Genomic DNA, 19,720 nt, shown 5'->3' with positions numbered 1-19,720 from the left:
GGATGGTCTCGATCTCCTGACCTCGTGATCCGCCCGTCTCGGCCTCCCAAAGTGCTGGGATTACAGGCTTGAGCCACCGCGCCCGGCCTACCTGACTAATTTTTGTATTTTTAGTAGAGATGGGGTTTCACCATGTTGGCTGGGCTCGTCCTGAACTCCTGACCTCAGGTGATCTGCCCATCTTGGCCTCCCAAAGTGCTGGGATTACAGGCGTGAGCCACTGTGCCTCACTTAGGTAAATTTACTATGTTGCACTGCACACTTAATTGTGGATGGCTTTTATGGTACATAATTATCATTATTATTTTTTGAGATGGATTCTCACTCTGTTGCCCAGGCTGGAGTGCAGTGGCACTATCTTGGCTCACTGCAGCCTCCACCTCCTGGGTTCAAGCGATTCTCCTGCCTCAGCCTCCTGAGTAGCTGAGATTACAGGTGTGAGCCATCACGTCCAGCTAATTTTTTGTATTTTTAGTAGAGTCGGGGTTTCACCATGTTGGCCAGGCTGGTCTTGAGCCCTTGGCCTCAAGTGATCCACCCGCCTTGGCCTCCCAAAGTGCTAGGATTACAAGTGTGAGCCACTGTGCGCAGCCTGGTACGTAAATTATATCCCAGTTAAGTTGTTTTAAGAAAAAAATTGGCCGGGGGCGGTGGCTCAAGCACTTTGGGAGGCCAAGGCGGGCGGATCACGAGGTCAGGAGATCGAGACCATCCTGGCTAACACGGTGAAACCCCGTCTCTACTAAAAATACAAAAAATTTAGCGGGGCGTGGTGGCGGGCGCCTGTAGTCCCAGCTACTCGGAGGCTGAGGCGGAAGAATGGCATGAACCCAGGAGGCGGAGCTTGCGGTGAGCCAAGATTGCACCACTGCACTCCAGCCTGGGCGACACAGCGAGACTCCGTCTCAAAAAAAAAAAAAGAAAAAAGAAAAAAATTACTGAGAGTTCTTTGTAATTTAGGTCACTTAAGTATGATCCAGGGTGCATGTAAGTCTTTGGAGGGCTTAGGGGACACATTTGGGGCCACTGGAGTATGATTTGGGGGCCCAATTGGGTAACTACAGCAGGATGGTTGGTGGCTATTTGAAGGTACAGTTGAGGACTGTTGGAGAGTGGTTTAAGGTGCAGTTTGGGTCAGTGGAGTGTGGGTTAGAGGTGTAGAGGGTGCTGGAGGGTGGCTTGAAATGCAGTTGAAAGACCACAGAAAGTGTAGTTGGGTTACATGGCACAGTGACAGGGGCTGTTGGAAGGTAATTTTGTGGGGATATGAGGGGAGGTCAATGAAAGGTGGCTGGGTCAGAGGGGTCCATGGAACATGGTTTGGAGGTAATGTGGGTGACTGTTGGAATTATTTTGTGGTGCGGGTGAGGCCCACGTTCAGGGTAATTAGGAATGTTTGGACTGGTGTTGGGGGCTCCTGGAGTGCCATTTTGGGTGAATGGAATATCCTGGAGGGTTCATGGAGAGGGGTTTGGGGTCAATGGAGGGTGTTATGGGTGCACATTGGAAGTAGATAGCAGGTGATTTGGTCATGCTGTTTGGAGGGTAATGGTTTCAGGGCTGATTGCAGATGGTTTGGTGGAGCAAAACTGGGGGTAGTGTAAGGTAGTTTACTGCTACAGCTTGGGTGTCCATAGAGGGTGGACTGGAGGTACCGCTTGGAATCAACAGACAGTAGTTTGGGGATATAATTTGGAGGATAATGGAGGTTGGTTTGGAGTGCATTTGAGGGACAATAGGGAGGGTAGCTGGGGTTTAGAGGTGTGGGGATAACTTGCAGAGAGCAGCTTGGGGTACTGCTTGCGGGTCCCTAGGGGACGACTTGCGGTGAGGGGCGCCAGTAGGCTCCCTGAGGGGGCGTGGCCTCGGCGAGGGAGGGCTCCGCCGCCCTCGAGAAAGAATGTGCGCACGCGCTCCCAGCTTGTTCGCTCCTGGCGCTCCCACAGCAAGAAAAAGCCAAGACCCGAGCCGGCGCCTGCGCACTTCGTCTCCGCCGCTGCTGTGGTCTCGCGCCCCGCCCCCTGGTCCCCCCACCCCCTAGGCTCGGCTGAGCGGCGGAGGTGGCCGTGCCGCTGGAAGCCGACAGACCCGAGTTAGAGGTGGGGGTGGGGGTCCGTCGCCCGCGGCCGGGCCGGCGCTCCCCTCCCACCCTCCCCGCGACCCCCGTTTGGTCCCCACGGCTAACGGTCGCGCAGCCAAACACGGCCCACGGGCAGGGCGCGGAAGGGGAGCAAGCGCGCGCCCGGGGACGAGCAGGGCGCAGTGAGGGAGGGGCGCGCCCACTACCCCGGCTGGCCGACACCGACCCCGCCTACCGCTGCGCTGGGACCCTTGGTGAGTAACCAGCCCCGCCTGCGGAGGGAGGGGACAGGGTGGGGTGAAGGCCCGGAAACGCCGACGGGGCGTACCTGCGCGCGCACCCGCGACCTCTGACCCCGTGGCCTCAGCCCTGACCCCTTCCGACCTGACTACATCTTTTTTAAACCTCAACCCCTGTTGGCCTTGGCCTCAGTACCTTCCGTTAGAGCTCTGACCTAACCATATTCTGGCCTGGTATGATCCTCAACCCCTGTTTTGTTCCCCCTAAATCCAGTCCTGACCCTAAACCCCATCCAGTTCTGTCCTGGGGATCTTTGACCTGACCCTGATCTTTGCCCGACCCCGTCTCATCTCTGAAACATCTTGCCCTATCCTAATGCCCAACACTGACCCCGGTTTCTGCCCTGATGCTTGACCTGTCTGTTCCCTAAACTCTTATCCAGTCTCTGAACCTCTACCAGTCATGTCCTGTCCCCCTAACCCCAGTCTGGTCTAGTTCTGTCCTGATTCCTGCCCTCTAACTTCTGTCCTTTCTCTGCACCCTATATGATATCCTCTCCTATATACTTGTGATCTGCATCCTGGCTCACCACCTTTAAATACCCCCGTCTCCTGCCTTGTCCCTGCCCCTGACTCTGTCCTGTTTTTCCCTCTTTTCTTGTCCCATCACCATACTCATTCCTATCCTCATTGTGTCTTGGTCTTTTCCTGTTCCTGACCTCCATCCTGAACCTGCCCTTTTCCCTGTCCCCTCATTTGACCACTGGCTTAGCCTTTCCTAGTCATGTCTGCCCCGCTGTTTTGTCTCTTTCTTGTACTTTTTCTCTGACCCTTGTCCTGAGCCCCACCTTATCCCATCCCCTGGCCAGTGTCCTGGCTCATTCCCCATCCTGCCTCTTGACCTCCATCCTGTAATAACTCTGGTTCTATCTTGTCCCGTATGCTCCTTCCTGTTCTGTCCCTTCCTGTCCCAGCCCCAGGCTGTTCTCCCCCTTACCATGCCCCTCCACCCTGTTCAGATCTTCTTCTTTCCTAATATCCATTTGCCATCCCTTCTGAGCCCAGGACGGGATCCCATTATACTGTGCCTGGAACTCGAAGATTCTGCTGTTACCAGGACCTCTGAAGTACATCCCAAATGCTTCTCTTAGCAAGAGCAAGCAGCCCTGTGCACCTTGCGTGGCTGATGGGGGTTTTTGTATGTAATCTCCCCTACCCCCACCCTAGTAATCTCACATAGAGCTTACATTTCTCTTCCTGCCCCAGGAGGGCATGCAACTGTTCCTACACTGCTGCCCTCTGCAAGTGTGAAAGAATACCCTAAATTATTCAGTGACTCTCTGGGAGTCTGAGAGGTCTGGGTCATGTTTCCAGCCTTGCTATGTTGGGGACTGCCTCACGTTGTGGGGAAGAGTTGAGAAAATATGAAGAGATGGGGGATGCTGGGGTATGTATGAATCTTCTAGGCCATGTTACCCCTATTCCTTGGTCTTGATTCTGGGTGCATGATCCCTGTTTTCCCGGCCTGAAAGAGAAGAAATCTATTCTAGGCCAAGGCTTCAGGACTTGGTATAGAGGAGGGATGGGGTCAAGGATTCATCCTCCTTCTCTCAGCAGTAAGCAATAAAAATCTTGGTGCTAAGTCCAGCCCACCGTTGTGGGGCTTGTCTGTGGGAGAGAAGGCCAGGCAGTCACTGGATGTAAGAATCAGGCCTGTCCAGTAGTAACAGTAACAACAATAATACAGGGTTCCCTTCATTGTCCGAATCTCCTTGATTCTGAGGATGATGGGGAGAACTTGGATGGCTAGAGGGTAATGTGTTACTCAATTAGGTTTCGTTCCTGCATTTCTCACAGAGACTAGTGAGTTTGAATAACAAGATGCCAGACCTATCTTATTTATCCTGAACATCTACCCAAACCTATTGATAACCACACAAGCATTCCTCACTGTCCCAATCTATTTGGTACCTGAATTCTGAGAGGGAGAGCGCCAGAAGTTCAGACAGTGAAACCTACCAAGTTATCTGAAGGTATTTTGTTTTCGCATCTTACATAGTGAGTGGGGAAAATTGAGATAATGAAGAATAATGACTTTAACTCAAAAATATATCCAAATCTATGAACTTTCCTGAGCTCCAGGGACAAGAGTTGGGATAGTGAGGGTACCCTGTTATGTAAAGGTTCCTGCATTTTGCCTGGAGAGTAACGAAAGTTCAAGAATGAGGGATACCAGTCGTATCTCAAAAATGTTTCTAAATCCATTCAGTTCTTGCATTTGTATGGTGAGAGTTCAGACAGTTTCTCTGAATGTATTTGGTTCCTGCATTTTTGATGTTGAGAAAGGACAGGTTGAATCATGAGGGAAAACAGCTCTGTTTCAAATATGTCTCATTTGGTGAGCAGGGAGGGTACCGTGTCTAGTTAGCAAGTAGGATTTGGAAGCTGAGGGATACTAGTTCTGTCTCAAAAATGGATCTGAGGCCGGGGGCAGTGGCTCACGCCTGTAATCCCAGCACTTTGGGACGCTGAGGTGGGGGGATCACGAGGTCAGGAGTTCGAGTCTAGCCTGGCCAAGATGGTGAAACCCCGCCTCTACTAAAAATACAAAAATTAGCCGGGTGTGGTGGCAGGCTTCTGTAATCCCAGCTACACGGGAGGCTAAAGCAGGGAACTGCTTGAACCCGGGAGATGGAGGTTGCAGTGAGCCGAGATCATGCCGCTATACTCCAGCCTGGGTGACAGGGCGAGACTCGGTCTCAAAAAAAAAAACAACATTGCGTTTGAATACATTTAGTCTCTGATTTTGGATAGCAAGAGTTCAGACAAGTTATCTGAGGAAAAACGACTGTTTCAAATGTATCAAGTGAGACTGAAGGACACTAGCTCTGTCTGGAAAAAATGTATCTGAATGTATCTACTTGATTCCTGACTTCCTGTGGGGAAGAATACTTGTAAGTGTGACAGCCAACATAAACTGAGCTCTTCCCAGGCACTGTTCTGCACAAGCTTTAAATGTATTAACTGATTTAATGCTCACAATAGCCTCGTGAGGTACATACTGTTATCATCATTCCCAATTGACAGAGAGGCACAGAGAGGTTAAGTGACTTGTTCAAGCAGTCACACAGCCAGTAAGTGGCAGAACTGGGTTGAATCCCAGACTCACCATTTACTAGTGATACCAGGGTCACGTGAGGCCCAGGACCCAGCTGGGATGGGGCTTAGAGGTTGGGTCGTCTTCGAGGCTGTTAAAAGTCATGGACCAGGGCAATGATGTGTGCTAGTGACTCTGCCCCATTTGTCTGCTGGCCCAGGAGGTCCAGTTACCTGCTCTCCCCCAGTTACCCTCACAACAGCCCACCTCTGTGTGAGTGTATTAATTGTTGTTAGTAACAGTCATTAATGACATGGTGTGTTTCCTTGCACTTTGAAATGCCTTTCAGGCCGGGCGCGGTGGCTCAAGCCTGTAATCCCAGCACTTTGGGAGGCCGAGACGGGCGGATCACGAGGTCAGGAGATCGAGACCATCCTGGCTAACCCGGTGAAACCCCGTCTCTACTAAAAAATACAAAAAACTAGCCGGGCGAGGTGGCGGGCGCCTGTAGTCCCAGCTACTCGGGAGGCTGAGGCAGGAGAATGGTGTGAACCCGGGAGGCGGAGCTTGCAGTGAGCTGAGATCCGGCCACTGCACTCCAGCCTGGGCGACAGAGCAAGACTCCGTCTCAAAAAAAAAAAAAAAAAAAAAAAAAAAAAAAAGAAATGCCTTTCAAAGTTACTTGGCCCCCTTTTGTGTTTAAACCCCCTTTTTTTTTTTTTTTTTTTTGAGACGGAGTCTCGCTCTGTCACCCAGGCTGGAGTGCAGTGGCTGGATCTCGGCTCACTGCAAGCTCCGCCTCCCAGGTTCACACCATTCTCCTGCCTCAGCCTCCCGAGTAGCTGGGACTACAGGCGCCCGCCACCTCGCCCGGCTAGTTTTTTTGTATTTTTTGGTAGAGACGGGGTTTCACCGTGTTAGCCAGGATGGTCTCGATCTCCTGACCTCGTGATCCGCCCGTCTCGGCCTCCCAAAGTGCTGGGATTACAAGCTTGAGCCACTGCGCCCGGCCTGTAACTACCTTTTACCCATTTTACAGATGAGGAGACCTAAGCTTTAAGACTCAATCTACATTGCCAGCCAGATTGTCATCCCTCTTGGCTCTGATTTTATTATTGTCCCGCTTCCCAACATCCTTGGTGGCCCACAAGAGGTGGGAGAGGCTGTGGCCGAGAGGACACTCCCTACAGACACTCAATGCCCACCTTACCACTGCCCGTCTCCACCAGCCCCAGGCAGTGAAGGGGGGAGGGCCATGAAAGGGGCCTTTGTGTTCCATGCTGAAAATCTCACACCCAGGAAGAAAGGTGGGCAGGGATAGCGGGGGGCCTTAATAGTGTGAGTCTGGGGCGCTGCTGATTCAGAGTGAGCTCCTCTCTAGGCTTGGCCCATCTGCAGCTTTCCTTACTTCAGGTCATGGTGTGGGCTGCTGCAGGGGGCTGGGTGGGACTTGGGCCCTGAGGTCACAGAGCAGATGGTCCTGAAGGGAGCGCAGGATGTGTGCTGTGTGCCGAGACTGGCCCAGAGCCCAGGTGGTGGTGGTGGTGGTGGTGGTGGGCGAGGTGAGGGGAGGCAGGAACAGTACATCGTAGGGACTCAAAGCTCTCATTTCTTTCTCTGGCATGAAGCCTAACTCTCCGAAGAAGAGAGACCCAGCATGGATGTGAAGAAGCATGAGCCCCCTTCCCTTATTCTCTTCCCCAATAGCAGGAGTAGCCTCTGTCTGCCTCCCAGCCAGGACCCAGTCCCTGGAAATTCTGATTTCACCTGCTCTTCTGCCACTGTGATCTGAATTGGGCCTCTTCACCTTTCCAAGCCTCAGCTTCTGCATCTATAAAATGGCTGTGAGGAGGCTGGGTCTGTGCTATCCTCCTACATTTGTAGGAACCAAGAAGGGTCAAAACCCATAAGTGTTTTGTAGGGCGTAAGTTGTGCTTGATTTATTGAGATTATTTCTTCTGGAGCCACAGAAGGATCTTGAGACCTGGTCTCTCCTTAGAAAGGTCGACTTCCTCTGTTCCCAACTTGGGAAACTATTCCCCAGTGAGGGTGGGAATTGCCCCAAGACCTTCTACCACTGCCTTGCCCTGGGAGGAAAGGGTAGGGGCCTCAGAATGTGATGCTTATTGCCAAGAGACAAAAACCCAGTTTACACCCGAAGCCTCCCATGTACTTTACACTTCTATGGCCCAGATCCAAGGTGTCCCTTGGGTGGGCAGCATCTAATCCTCTGGGAATTTGAGCAGTAGGAGAGGCAGCTGCTACTCCCACCACTCTCAGCCCTTCTTCCCAGTTTTCTGCTAAGTGTATGGGGTGAGGAGGCACATGCCTCCATGCCTGGCCAGTTTTTAAAAATTTTTTTGTAGAGATGGGGGTCTCGCCATGTTGCATAGTCTGGCCTTGAACTCTTGGCTTCAGGCGATCCTCTCGAAGTGCTGAGATTATAGGCACCAGCTACCCTGCCTGGCCCAGGCTGTCTTAGACATGCTGGGCACCCTGAGTGGACCTGGCCCTGAAACTGCCCCCAGGGGTGACCCTAGTCCTGGTGGCAGACAGGCAAGGGTTAAAAGGTGTGGGCCGGCCTAGTTCCTGGCCAGGTAGGCTGGGCCATTACCTAGTGGGAGGTGGCCAAGGCATCTGCCACTGCTGCTCACTGCCACTACCAGCCGGAGCCAGGGCCTGGTCGAGACAACTATTTTTGAGGTATCTGAGGCTACCCCACAGCACTCTCTGGCATTGGTGAGCACCTGGGAGCAGTGGGCCCAGGGTTCGAGGGGGATGAGGGCATTGGGGAGCTGGGGCAGTGTGTACTGAAGTTCCCTTCGCTAGAGAGCCAGGTCTGTGGAAGAGGCACACCAACAATGCAGGGCAGGGTGGCATGGGGCGCGGGGGTGTGTGTAGGGGCAGTGAGAATGGAGGGCCTGAGGACAGGGGCAAAGCCCAAAACACCAATTTCCTTTTCTGGCACCGAGCTGATTCCCCCGGCCGGAAATGGATGAGGAGGGATCGGGGAAAAGAGAAGTATGAGTCCCCCCTTCTCCACCCTATCCCTGCTTCCTTTCCTCCCCCAGGAGTAGCCTCTGTCCTCCCCCAACCCAGGGCCCAGCTCCCCAAGAAAGACCAGACTGGGCTAATAAGAAACCATTACTCAGGCACCTGCCTGCCTATGCCTGATTTGTTCACGACAGTGGAGGAAGCGGGGGCTCTGGGGAAGGGAATGGCCCAGACATTGAGAGTTTGTATTTGCTCTAATAGTGGCAGGATGTGGAAATGCCCCCCCAAGTGTTGGGGTGCCACCCAGGTGAGGTATCTTGGTTGTAAACAGTCATTACAGCCAGGAATTTCTTTCTCAGCTGTGGTGTCAGAATGGCAGACCTGAAAAACCTGCCGGGCCCGCCTCTGGGTGTGCGGGGTGCCCTCTGCTGCTCTCCTGCTGCAGCTCATCCCTGGGATAGGATGGGGGCCATGGGGTCACTGGTGCGGGGAGACCTGGGGTTGGTGTAGGGGTGTGCTGGGGAGGGGTTTGCTGGGATCCGTTTCTTGCCATCTGGGTGGGGACGAGGCCCCAAGGCAAGTATGCAGAGGGCAGGTGAGCGGAGGCAGAGGCTTAGGAACTGGGTGTGGGGGTGTGGGGCGGTGACTGTGTCTAGCCTGCCCAGTGACCCCATGACTCATGCTCTAACTATGTCCCCCCGAGGTCGGGCTGACAGGGAGGAGTTGGGGTTCCTGTGTGGACCCTGTCTGGACTTCTAGGATGCTCTGAGAAACTAGAGAAGAAAGGATTGGCTGGGTGCAGTGCCTCAAACGCCTGTAATCCCAGCACTTTGGGAGGCTGAGGTGGGTGGATTACCTGAGGTCAGGAGTTTGAGACCAGCCTGGCCAACATGGTGAAACCCCATTTCTACTAAAAATACAAAATTAGCCAGGCATGGTGGTGTACACCTGTAATCCCAGCACTTTGGGAGGCCAAGGCTGGAGGATCACCTGAGGTCAGGAGTTTGAGACCAGCCTGGCCAACATGGTGAAACCCCATTTCTACTAAAAATACAAAATTAGCCAGGCATGGTGGTGTACACCTGTAATCCCAGCTACTCTGGAGGCTGAAGTGGGAGAATTGCTTGAACCTGGGAAGTGGAGGCTGCAGTGAGCCAAGATCTTGCCACTGCACTCCAGCCTAAGCAACAGAGCCAGACCCCGTCCCCCCCCCCAAAAAAAAAAAAAGAGAATTGAAGCAGCCCAGCATGGGATTGGGACCAATGATGGCAAGGGGAACCATGGACAGAGTTGGGTTCCTGTGGGGGTGGAGGAAGATTCCAGGGAACCCTGTGAGAGTTCCTTGGGCCTAAATGGGGGCTGGAAAGTTGGAGCCCCAGTGAACTGGGATGTCGAGGAACCCCTGCCATGCTGGGAAATGTCAGACCTTAGATGAGTGAGGATGTGAATGCCTCTGCCGGGGCCTGGGTTTGTCAAAAGGCTTTAGGGACTGATCCCCACCCCTGCTGTTGAAGGCAGGACACCACTGCCTCAAGAGAGGGGTACATGCCCTATGGGGCAGGTAGGAGGACTGCAGAGAAACATGACAGTTTATAAGCAGCTTGGCCTCACCCCACAATATACAGATGGGGAAGGGGCTTGAACCCATGCCTGTTGGTTGGCTGGGTCTTCCTCACACCAGGCTAACATCATGACAAGCTACCGACTTCAAGGTAGGTGATAACGGGAACTCTGTAGCCCCATAAAGCCCTCCCAGTCACCTGTCACCTAGGTTAGGCCAGGTGGTGGGAGGTGATATTACTTGGCTGCCCCGCTGGGGACTGAGCATGATGTGGAAGGGAGGGAGCAAACTCCAGAGGAGGGGTGGCCAGCCAAGGCAGGCTCCATGGTCAGCCGAGCCATCGGGCAGAGAAGGAGGCAGGAGGCAGGTGGTTCATTATTTGCAGCTGTGGACTTTGCTTCTCACAAATCCCAGCAGGAGGACTTCCCTATGCTAGGCTCAGGACAGGCTGTCGTCGGGAGAGGAGCTGGAGGGACCCTGGGTCAAGTGAACATTCTCCTTGCTGCACTAGAGCTACAGAATGGAGTTGGAACAAGCACAGACCCACAGATCTGGGCTTGAACCCTGGCTCCACTGCCTCCTCATTCGTTTACTCAGTCTTTTATTCATTCAGCTGGCACCCATTCATTGAGCACTTCTGTGTACAGCCGTGTTCAGGGTGCTGGTGATGCTGATGAAAGTGGAACAGATAATGTTTCTTGTTCTCGTCGATGTTCCAGGAGGCACAATCTCTTGTTGGACAACTGTTTGTGAGAGGATATAACTGTGGAAGTGATATTTAAGCTCTAGAATGATAAGTGTGATGCAGGGGCTGGGGTGGTGAGAGGTTGAAGAAAGCACTTCAGGCAGCAGCCACAGCCTGGGCAAAGACCCTGAGGCCTGAGGGACCAGGGAGCTTATGAGGAAGTTGGTGGAGTTAGAGCAGTTCTCATGAGTGAGGGTGTAGGACCAGAGGGGTGGGCCTGGGTTATGTCTGTGGCTGTGGGCCAGTTATTTCACCTCTGTGCCTGCCTATCCTCATCTCTAAAATGGGAATATGAATCTTTCTGGGTGGCTCTGAAGATTTAGTGTGGCATCATAGGTAACTGTTGCAGGCACCCAGGTGTTGACTGCATGTCCATTGTTGTTATAGTTGGTTGAATCTGTCCCATTAATTCTCCTTCCCCAGGCAAGACTCGTGGCTGTGACCCATGGGCCTCTGAGGAGGCATTGTAAGTCCGCCCAGCTCCCCACTTGCTGTGCTCCCACTCAGTGCGAAGGGAACCAGGGCCAAGGTACCAGGGCCAAGTGGGTCCAGACATCCACACGGATTCTGAAAGGGCAGGTCAAGCAGGCACGTGGGGCCCAGGTTACCCCTTATTCCCCGCTGCGGCATGGGAAGCTGGGAAGGGCTGGGTGTTGGGGTATCATGGGACGTGCTTCCTTAATGGCTCCTGTGTGTCACTGCCAGACTTTGTCCAGCCGTCAGCCACGGCCTCTCTACAGCACCAAGATGGAAGTCAAAGGTCAGCTGATCAGCTCTCCTACCTTCAGTGCCCCAGGTCGGTGGCTCCTTCCCCTCCTGCTGCCCCTCCCCTGCTCTAAATCACCACCTGCTTGCTCGGGAAGAGTCAGTCCCTTCCTCCACAGCTGCTCCAGAATGCCCTGGCTGTCCCACTGATCTTTGCTCCCTCTGTGTCCAGCTGCCCTGTTCGGAGAGGCTGCCCCCCAGGTGAAGTCAGAGCGTCTGCGGGGGCTGCTTGACCGGCAGCGGACCCTGCAGGAGGCCCTGAGCCTGAAACTGCAGGAGCTCCGCAAAGTGTGTCTCCAGGAGGCGGTGAGGGCCTGGCCCTAGGGTTATCAGGCGGGGAGGTTGGGAGGAGGTGGGAAGCTGGGGCCCTAGGTAGACAGACTTGGGTGGCAATTCCTCAATCACTTGTCTTGGCTGTAGATTCCCTGTCACCCACTTTCTCCTCAAAGCTCAGCTTAGATATGTTAGAATGAATGAAATATGAGGCTGGGTGCTGTGGCTCACACCTGTAATCCCAGCACTTTGGGAGGCTGAGGCAGGTGGATCACCTGAGGTTGGGAGTTCGAGACCAGCCTGACCAATATGGAGAAACCCTGTCTCTACTAAAAATGCAAAATTAGTCTGGGCACAGTGGCTCATGCCTGTAATCCCAGCACTTTAGGAGGCCGAGGCGGGCAGATCACACAGTCAGGAGATTGAGACCATCCTGGCTAACACGGTGAAACCCCGTCTCTACTAAAAATACAAAAAATTAGCCGGGTGTGGTAGTGGGCACCTGTAGTCCCAGCTACTTGGGGGGCTGAGGCAGGAGAATGGCTTGAACCCGGGAGGTGGAGCTTGCAGTGAGCTGAGATCACGCTACTGCACTCCAGCCTGGGCGACAGAGCAAGACTGTCTCAAAAAAAAAAAAAGCAAAAAACAAAAAACAAAATTAGCTGGGCATGGTGGCTCACGCCTGTGATCCCAGCTACTTGGGAGGCACTGAGGCAGGAGAATTGCTTAAACCTGGGAGGTGGAGGTTGTGATGAGCTGAGATTGCACCATTGCACTCCAGCCAGCCTGGGCAACAAGAGTGAAACTCCACCTCAAAAAAAAAAAAAAAGAAAAAAAGAAATATGATAATACAGGCCCACTGTTGACTATTTCGAATCCAACAAACTTCAGAAAACAGGTTCTGTCCAAAATTTGGCAGCACAATCTGACCTGAACTGGCACAGGGTGATCTGTAGTTTCAGTTTACCCCTCTTACTATGAATGCCCACAGTGTGCCAGAAATAATACTATAGCTCAGACCATGCAGCCACAGCCCCTGAAGGGAGTTATGTAATACTTAGGATCTCAATGGTGTCCCCTTTATAAAAACGAAACAATTCTGGATTCCAAAGCAGGTTTCCCTGCCTCCCATGCCCACCACCCCAGGGGTTTGGGCCACTGAAGTTTGGGCACACCTGCCTGGTGGAGATACTGGGAGGAGGAAGGGGAGTATCATGCGTAGGTGCTGAGCCGGACCAGGCTTGTGGTAGGACTTCTGTAGCTTCTGGGATCATTAATGCTTCACCCCATCCTTCCAACTAACCCTTGGTAGTCTCTGACCCCTGCCTCCCACCAGGAGCTGACTGGCCAGCTGCCCCCTGAGTGCCCACTAGAGCCTGGCGAACGGCCCCAGTTGGTCCGCCGGCGGCCCCCCACAGCCCGTGCCTACCCTCCACCGCACCCCAACCAACCACACCACTCCTTGTGCCCTGCTGAGGTGAGCAGATGGGTGTGGAGAGCAAGAGGGTGGGGAGAGGGGACAGGTACAGAGGAGTAGCCAGGAGGAAGGTGTGGGGAGGGGGCTTGTGGCCAGGTGAGGGAAAGGCTAAGATGAGAAGGAATAGGGCTTCTGTAGGTAGGTTCCTGCGATGAGGGAGGATGCTGATTCCTAACTGTCAGGACAGGCCTCCCACCCTCAGGAAGATGAATCGACCCAGCCCTTCACGGAGAGGCCCTGACCCGCCCCCTCCCCGAGGTGAATAAGCTCCACCTGTACGTGAATAGGCCTGAATAGGCTGCAGGAAGTACAGGCCAGCCTCTAGTGGGTTTGGCCCCACCAGGTCCCTGTTCCTGGCCATTTCCAACATTTGGATGGGCCCGACAGGAGCTGGCTCTTGAGGCCCTGGAGCGTGAGGTGTCAGTGCAGCAGCAGATCGCGGCAGCCGCCCGTCGCCTGGCCCTGGCCCCTGATCTGAGCACCGAGCAGCGCCGGCGCCGTCGCCAGGTCCAGGCAGATGCACTGAGGAGGCTGCACGAGCTAGAGGAGCAGCTCGGGGATGTCCGGGCCCGCCTTGGCCTCCCAGTGCTCCCGCTGCCCCAGCCACTGCCACTGTCCACGGGGTCAGTGATCACCACCCAGGGAGTCTGCCTGGGCATGCGCCTCACTCAGCTCAGCCAAGGTGAGCATCCCCTGGTGAGGGTGGGAGAGTGGACACTGGCAAATGAACGTGGTAGGGCTGGGATGGCCGAGTGGCCAGTGAAAACCGGGAGGTAGGCACAACTCAAGTGGCCCAACCCGTGAGAAGAGTTGTGACAAACTGGCTTACCGGAAAGGACAAACTGTGGGGGACTGATGAATATCTGCCGGCACAGTCAGGAACCAAGCTGGGGTGGTCTTGGGCTCTGGTAAAAGCAGATTCTTGGGAAGGGAACAGGATGGGGCAGAAACTGGCCAGAAGGTGGCCCAAGTAGAGGTGCCCACCCAGTGGTGTAAGGGGGCGGCACCCAGGCCTGGGAGTGAGAGGCCCACTTCTCCCCCTCTCACCTATAGAGGACGTAGTTCTGCACTCAGAGAGCAGCTCCCTCTCAGAGTCTGGGGCCAGCCATGACAACGGTGAGGACTCCTATCCCCTAAACCTGCCCCCGACTCCTATGTCTCCTCAGCCCATTCCCTTTATTCATCCGACCACATCCTGCATGATCAGCCCATCCTTTGATGCCCAGCCCCTCCTGTGCTGCTTCAGCTTCTCCTTAGCCATGCTCCATCTTCCTGTGGGTCCCCCATCTTCTTAGCCTCACCCCACCCCAACCCCCAGCCCCACAGCCCCAGAACCTACTCGTCAGCCTTAGCTGCTCCTCAGCCTGCTTAACCTGTCCCAGCACTTTGCCCTTCCCCATGGCCTTGCCCACCAGCCTGTCCTGCCCCCTCTGGGCCCCCCTCATTGAATTCTGTCCCACTTGCTCTCTTCCACTCAGAGGAGCCCCATGGCTGCTTCTCTCTGGCCGAGCGCCCCTCACCACCCAAGGCTTGGGACCAGCTGCGGGCAGTATCCGGGGGGAGCCCTGAGCGGCGAACCCCATGGAAACCACCCCCATCAGATCTTTACGGGGATCTGAAGAGCCGACGGAACTCTGTGGCCAGCCCCACCAGGTGAGAATGAGCCCCTCCTCCCCTCTGCAGGAGCTGGGAATGGGATAGCAAGCTTGGGCTGGCAGAGGGTCTGCTGGTGGGTACAGTCTCTCACCTAGGCCTGCCTGTCTCTGTCTAGCCCCACACGCTCGCTGCCCAGGAGTGCCTCCAGTTTTGAGGGGCGAAGTGTGCCTGCCACCCCAGTCCTCACCCGGGGCGCTGGCCCCCAGCTCTGCAAGTAAGGGGAATCAGGGTGGCCTGGAGGATCAGAGGGGAGGGAACCATTAGTTCTCACTGGAAGCTTGAGGACGGCATTATCATAAGGTGTGGGATCGCTGGGCGCGGTGGCTCACGCTTGTAATCCCAGTACTTTGGGAGGCTGAGGTGGGTGGGTTACTTGAGGTCAGGGGTTCAAGACCAGCCTGACCAACATGGTGAAACCCCATCTCTACTAAAAATATAAAAATTAGCTGGGTATGGTGGGGCATACCTGTAATCTCAGCTACTTGGGAGGCTGAGGCAGGAGAATCGCTTGAACCTGGGAGGCAGAGGTTGCAGTGAGCTGAGATCAAGATTGTGCCATTGCACTCCAACCTGGGCGACAAGAGCAAAACTCCGTCTCAAAACAAAAAAACAAAAGGTGTGGGACATGGAAGGCTGGGAGTTAAAAGTGAGCAGGCATCTCGGTGGATAATGGGTAGGGATTTGGGGCAGAAGCATCAAAGTTTTGAGTATGGGCTTTTCTGTGCATTTTGGACAAGCCATTCTCCTTTTCTGAATCAGTCTCCTCATTTGTGAAATGGAAATAATAGTATCTGCCTTTGAAAAACATGGACATAATAAGTTCTGGTTAACATATACTGAGTGCCTGCCACCTGCTAGGAATTAGTGGCACCAACTCATTCAATCATAATGAGATCCCTATGAGGTGGGTGCTATTGTTATTCTCATTTTATAGATGAGGCAAATGAGGCACAGAAAGGTTAAGTAACTTGTTAGTAAACTGAAGTCCTGGAGTTTGAGCCCAGGCAAGTTTTACTCTAGAGTCCATGCTTTTAACCATTGTCATCTTCTGCTTCTTAAATAGAATGCCTACTTTCCCCAGGCTCTGAACAAAACCAAGTCCCCGTCCTTGTGGGGCTTGCATTCTGTGAATGGTGGCTGTTGGGATGGTAGCTTTGGGTGGTTCATACATATGGTCGGATAGAGAATTCAGGCAGCGTTTTACGTGTGGGCCCTAAGGCCTAGGACTCAATCCTGGAGGCCATGGGAGCCGTGAGAAGGGCCTTAGCATGGGGAGGGGTCAGCTGGATTAGGAAGAGCCCCCTGCCCGGCACCTACTCTGCTAGCCTTTCCTCTGAGTCCCTACACAGATTTACACCTCCCTTGGAGCTAACAGTGCCAGGCCTCCCCCACGCATTTCTACCCCCGACCCCCTAGCCTAGGACAGAAGAACCTCAGCTGCCCTTTACATGTCACTACCTGCCACCTTTATACACACAGCTTCCAACCCTGGGCCCATTTGGAGATGTGAAAGTGAAGGCTCAGAAAGGGGTAGGGTAGGGAGGGCACTGCACGCCTTCTGCCTGATTTTTCTGACCCTATTCCCATGACCCTCGCCTCTCACCTCAGACCTGAAGGCCTTCATTCTCGTCAGTGGTCCGGCAGCCAGGACTCCCAGATGGGCTTCCCCCGGGCGGACCCTGCCTCCGATCGCGCCTCCCTCTTCGTAGCTCGCACCCGCCGCAGCAACAGCTCTGAGGCCCTGCTGGTGGACCGGGCTGCTGGTGGGGGAGCTGGCTCCCCGCCCACCCCTCTGGCTCCCTCTGCCTCTGGCCCCCCAGTCTGCAAGAGCAGTGAGGTGCTGTATGAGCGCCCCCAACCAACCTCTGCCTTCTCCTCCCGCACAGCAGGCCCCCCAGACCCTCCCCGGGCCGCCCGGCCTAGCTCAGCTGCCCCTGCCTCCCGAGGTGCCCCCCGGCTCCCACCTGTGTGTGGGGACTTCCTCTTGGACTATTCCTTGGACCGGGGTCTGCCCCGCAGTGGTGGTGGAGCAGGCTGGGGGGAGCTGCTGCCTGCAGCTGAGGTCCCAGGACCCCTCTCCCGCCGGGATGGGCTCCTCACCATGCTCCCCGGCCCACCACCTGTGTATGCAGCTGACAGCAACAGCCCCCTCCTCCGCACCAAGGACCCCCACACCCGTGCCACCCGCACCAAGCCCTGTGGCCTGCCCCCAGAGGTTGCTGAGGGCCCTGAGGTGCATCCAAACCCTCTGCTGTGGATGCCCCCACCCACCCGTATCCCCTCGGCTGGTGAACGCAGTGGCCACAAGAACCTGGCTCTGGAGGGGCTGCGGGACTGGTACATCCGGAACTCGGGACTGGCCGCGGGGCCCCAGCGCCGGCCTGTGCTCCCTTCCGTGGGCCCGCCACACCCACCCTTCCTCCATGCCCGCTGCTATGAGGTGGGCCAGGCGCTGTACGGGGCCCCCAGCCAGGCGCCACTCCCACACTCGAGGAGTTTCACGGCGCCCCCTGTCTCTGGCAGGTATGGGGGGTGCTTTTACTGATGGGTAGGGGTCTCTTAAGGCAGATGGCGAAGATATCCAGGCCAGGGAGTGGCTAGTCATGATAGCTAATGAATTGGACCATGAGGAAACTAGCTGCCGTGATGGCACAGGGTCACTACTGCACATGACCTGCATTAGTCCATGGGGTCCTGGTGGAGGGGATCTTGGGCACTGGTAGCAGCAATTCTTTATCAAGTTATAGGCTGAAGATGAGCCTTGAAGCCAGGGTGCTGGGAGGAAGGGACATCTCATGCCCCTCGCCATTTTCTTCCTTGTTTCTCCATGCCCTGGAGCCTGAAAGTGCTGTCCTGTGCCTGCCTCCACCTCTTTAACGAGCCTCTTTTCCTTTCTTTTTATGTGTCTTGTCTGTCTTTTCCTCTTCTTGTCTTCCCCGCCCTGTCCTCCGGATTCCTGCTACCCCTTCTAAAGATACTACGCGGACTTCCTGTATCCCCCGGAGCTGAGCGCTCGTTTAAGTGACCTGACGCTAGAGGGGGAGCAGTCCTCCAGTTCTGACACCCAGACCCCGGGGACACTGGTCTGACCCCTTCTGATATGTCCCTTGTTGGCTTGGGCACGATTCCAATCTGGGGAGCACATAGCTGACCTCGCTGGGCCCTGGGGTGTGCTTGCTCTCAGTCCTGAGCACAGTGCTCCAACCTAATCTTCCAAGGCCCCTGGCTCCCCGTAGGCCCAGGAAGGTGTCTGACACCCTGCTTCTTCTCTCACACTGTGCTGGGGACTGGGGGCCCTCAGCCAGCTTAAAAGAGAGAGGATAATGTCATGGGGACCCCAAGCCCCTTCATCCATTTATGTTTACAGTTGTGACTTAGGTATTCACTGTCTTCCTCCAACACTAGGCGTTTTATAAAAGGGAAACTGTGATCTCATCTGGTTGGGTTCATTCCTGTTCCCATGCCCAACCGGGTTCCATTCAGTAACCCCCTCCATAAAATGGACCATATCGGGTCTCAGGGCCATTTAGGGCAGCCAGGAGACTCTGGTGTGAACAGAAATCCCTGCCACGCATTGCCCGGGCAGTTGTTGGGGCAGTGGGCTCTCTGCCCACACTTGGAAGGACTGCAGTCTGGGTGGGATGCCTGAAGGAGTCCAACCCCGTCTGTGCCCACGGCCTCTGTCCTGACCGCCCCCAGTCAGGAGGCCCCACAGGAGGGGCGAAAGGCAGAGCCATCAGGTGTGCCGTGTCCTGGGATCCTGTGGGGGTTGAACCTGGCATCTACCAGACCTGGCACTGGTAGATGCCAGTAAAATCCTCAGGTGAGGTCTGGCTACAGGCTGTGGGCCACGGGCTGCTCACCACTCACACCTTCCTTGGCTTTCCTTCCATCCACACCCCCCCCTTTTTTTTTTTTCCTCGAGACGGAGTCTTGCTCTGTCGCCAGGCTGGAGTGCAGTGGCACAATCTCAGCTCACTGCAACCTCCGCCTCCTAGGTTCTCCTGCCTCACCCTCCTGAGTAGCTGGGATTACAGGCACACGCCACCACACCCAGCTAAGTTTTGTATTCTTAGTAGAGACAAGGTTTCACCATATTGGCCAGGTTGGTCTTGAACTCTTGACCTCATGATCTGCCCACCTTGGCCTCCCAAAGCACTGGGATTACAGCCGTGAACCACTGCACCCAGCCCCCATCCACCACTTTTTAAGCAAACCCACACAAATTGTGTTTTCTATGATACCTGTCTGTGACTTTCGGAGCTGGGGGTTCCCCTACCCCCTTTTCCTGGTGTTAAAACTTTTCTTTTTATACCAATGGATCTGGGCCCAAGACATTACCCACACTGGAAGGGGATTTGTATAATAAATGTGTAAACTGAACCCATGTGTTGCTGCTGCTCTGTCTGCCTCACCTTGAGGGCCCACACCTCTAGTTAAGACCAGATAATATATTTTTACAGGAAAAAAACATACCTTGGGAATAGCCTGTGATAGTGTCATCTGTTTTGACTTTACTTGCTTTGTGATGTGGGGCAACTTCTTTGCCTGTCTGCACTCAGATTTCTAGCCAACCTCAAACAATAACTCTTGGTAATATAAATGATGACAACAAAGACTCTGTCCTTAACCTCCCTATGCATTGTTTTTAATTTTTTTTTTTTTTGAGGCCATGTCTCACTGTGTTGCCCAGGCTGAAATGTAGTGGCGCAATAACGGCTCCCTGCAGCCTTGACCTCCCGGACTCAATCTTCCCACCTCAGCTGCCTGAATAGCTGAAACTGCAGTTGTGCACCACACCATACCCACTAATTAAAAAAAAAAAGTAGGCTG

General features: G+C 54.5%; 1 protein-coding gene across 5 annotated transcripts; it reads left to right on the top strand.

Annotated features, from left to right (window-relative positions):
- Window positions 1–1,892: 1,892 nt before the first annotated feature.
- On the top strand, window positions 1,893–18,623 carry CCDC120 (coiled-coil domain containing 120). Of its 5 annotated transcripts, none has more exons than XM_011946677.1 (11): window positions 8,063–8,155; window positions 11,140–11,291; window positions 11,422–11,512; window positions 11,654–11,787; window positions 13,091–13,231; window positions 13,619–13,913; window positions 14,285–14,347; window positions 14,710–14,884; window positions 15,003–15,101; window positions 16,496–17,410; window positions 17,862–18,623. In XM_011946677.1, exons 3-11 carry the CDS (start codon window positions 11,464–11,466, stop codon window positions 17,974–17,976), a joined length of 1,986 nt encoding a protein of 661 aa, XP_011802067.1. In that variant the 5' UTR covers window positions 8,063–8,155; window positions 11,140–11,291; window positions 11,422–11,463; the 3' UTR covers window positions 17,977–18,623. The 5 variants fall into 5 exon arrangements, with proteins under 5 accessions (XP_011802070.1, XP_011802071.1, XP_011802067.1 ...); XM_011946679.1 differs by having other exon boundaries at window positions 8,075–8,155; window positions 11,140–11,304; window positions 11,422–11,476; XM_011946678.1 differs by having other exon boundaries at window positions 8,087–8,119; window positions 11,140–11,304; window positions 11,422–11,476.
- Window positions 18,624–19,720: the final 1,097 nt, after the last annotated feature.

This window comes from Colobus angolensis, unplaced genomic scaffold (genome assembly GCF_000951035.1).
Source record: "Colobus angolensis palliatus isolate OR3802 unplaced genomic scaffold, Cang.pa_1.0 Scaffold252, whole genome shotgun sequence".
NCBI classification, from domain to species: Eukaryota; Metazoa; Chordata; class Mammalia; order Primates; family Cercopithecidae; genus Colobus; species Colobus angolensis.
The sequence above is the reverse complement of the archived record's forward strand: the minus strand, read 5'-3'. Positions and strand labels throughout refer to the sequence as shown.

Excerpts from the sequence above, each read along its gene's own strand:
- CCDC120 (XM_011946677.1), top strand. The coding sequence starts at position 11,464 with ATGGAAGTCAAAGGTCAGCTGATCAGCTCTCCTACCTTCAGTGCCCCA. Across the intron at positions 15,102-16,495 it reads GCTGGCCCCCAGCTCTGCAA|ACCTGAAGGCCTTCATTCTC; the intron begins GTAAGGGGAATC and ends CTCTCACCTCAG. Across the intron at positions 17,411-17,861 it reads GCGCCCCCTGTCTCTGGCAG|ATACTACGCGGACTTCCTGT; the intron begins GTATGGGGGGTG and ends CCCCTTCTAAAG.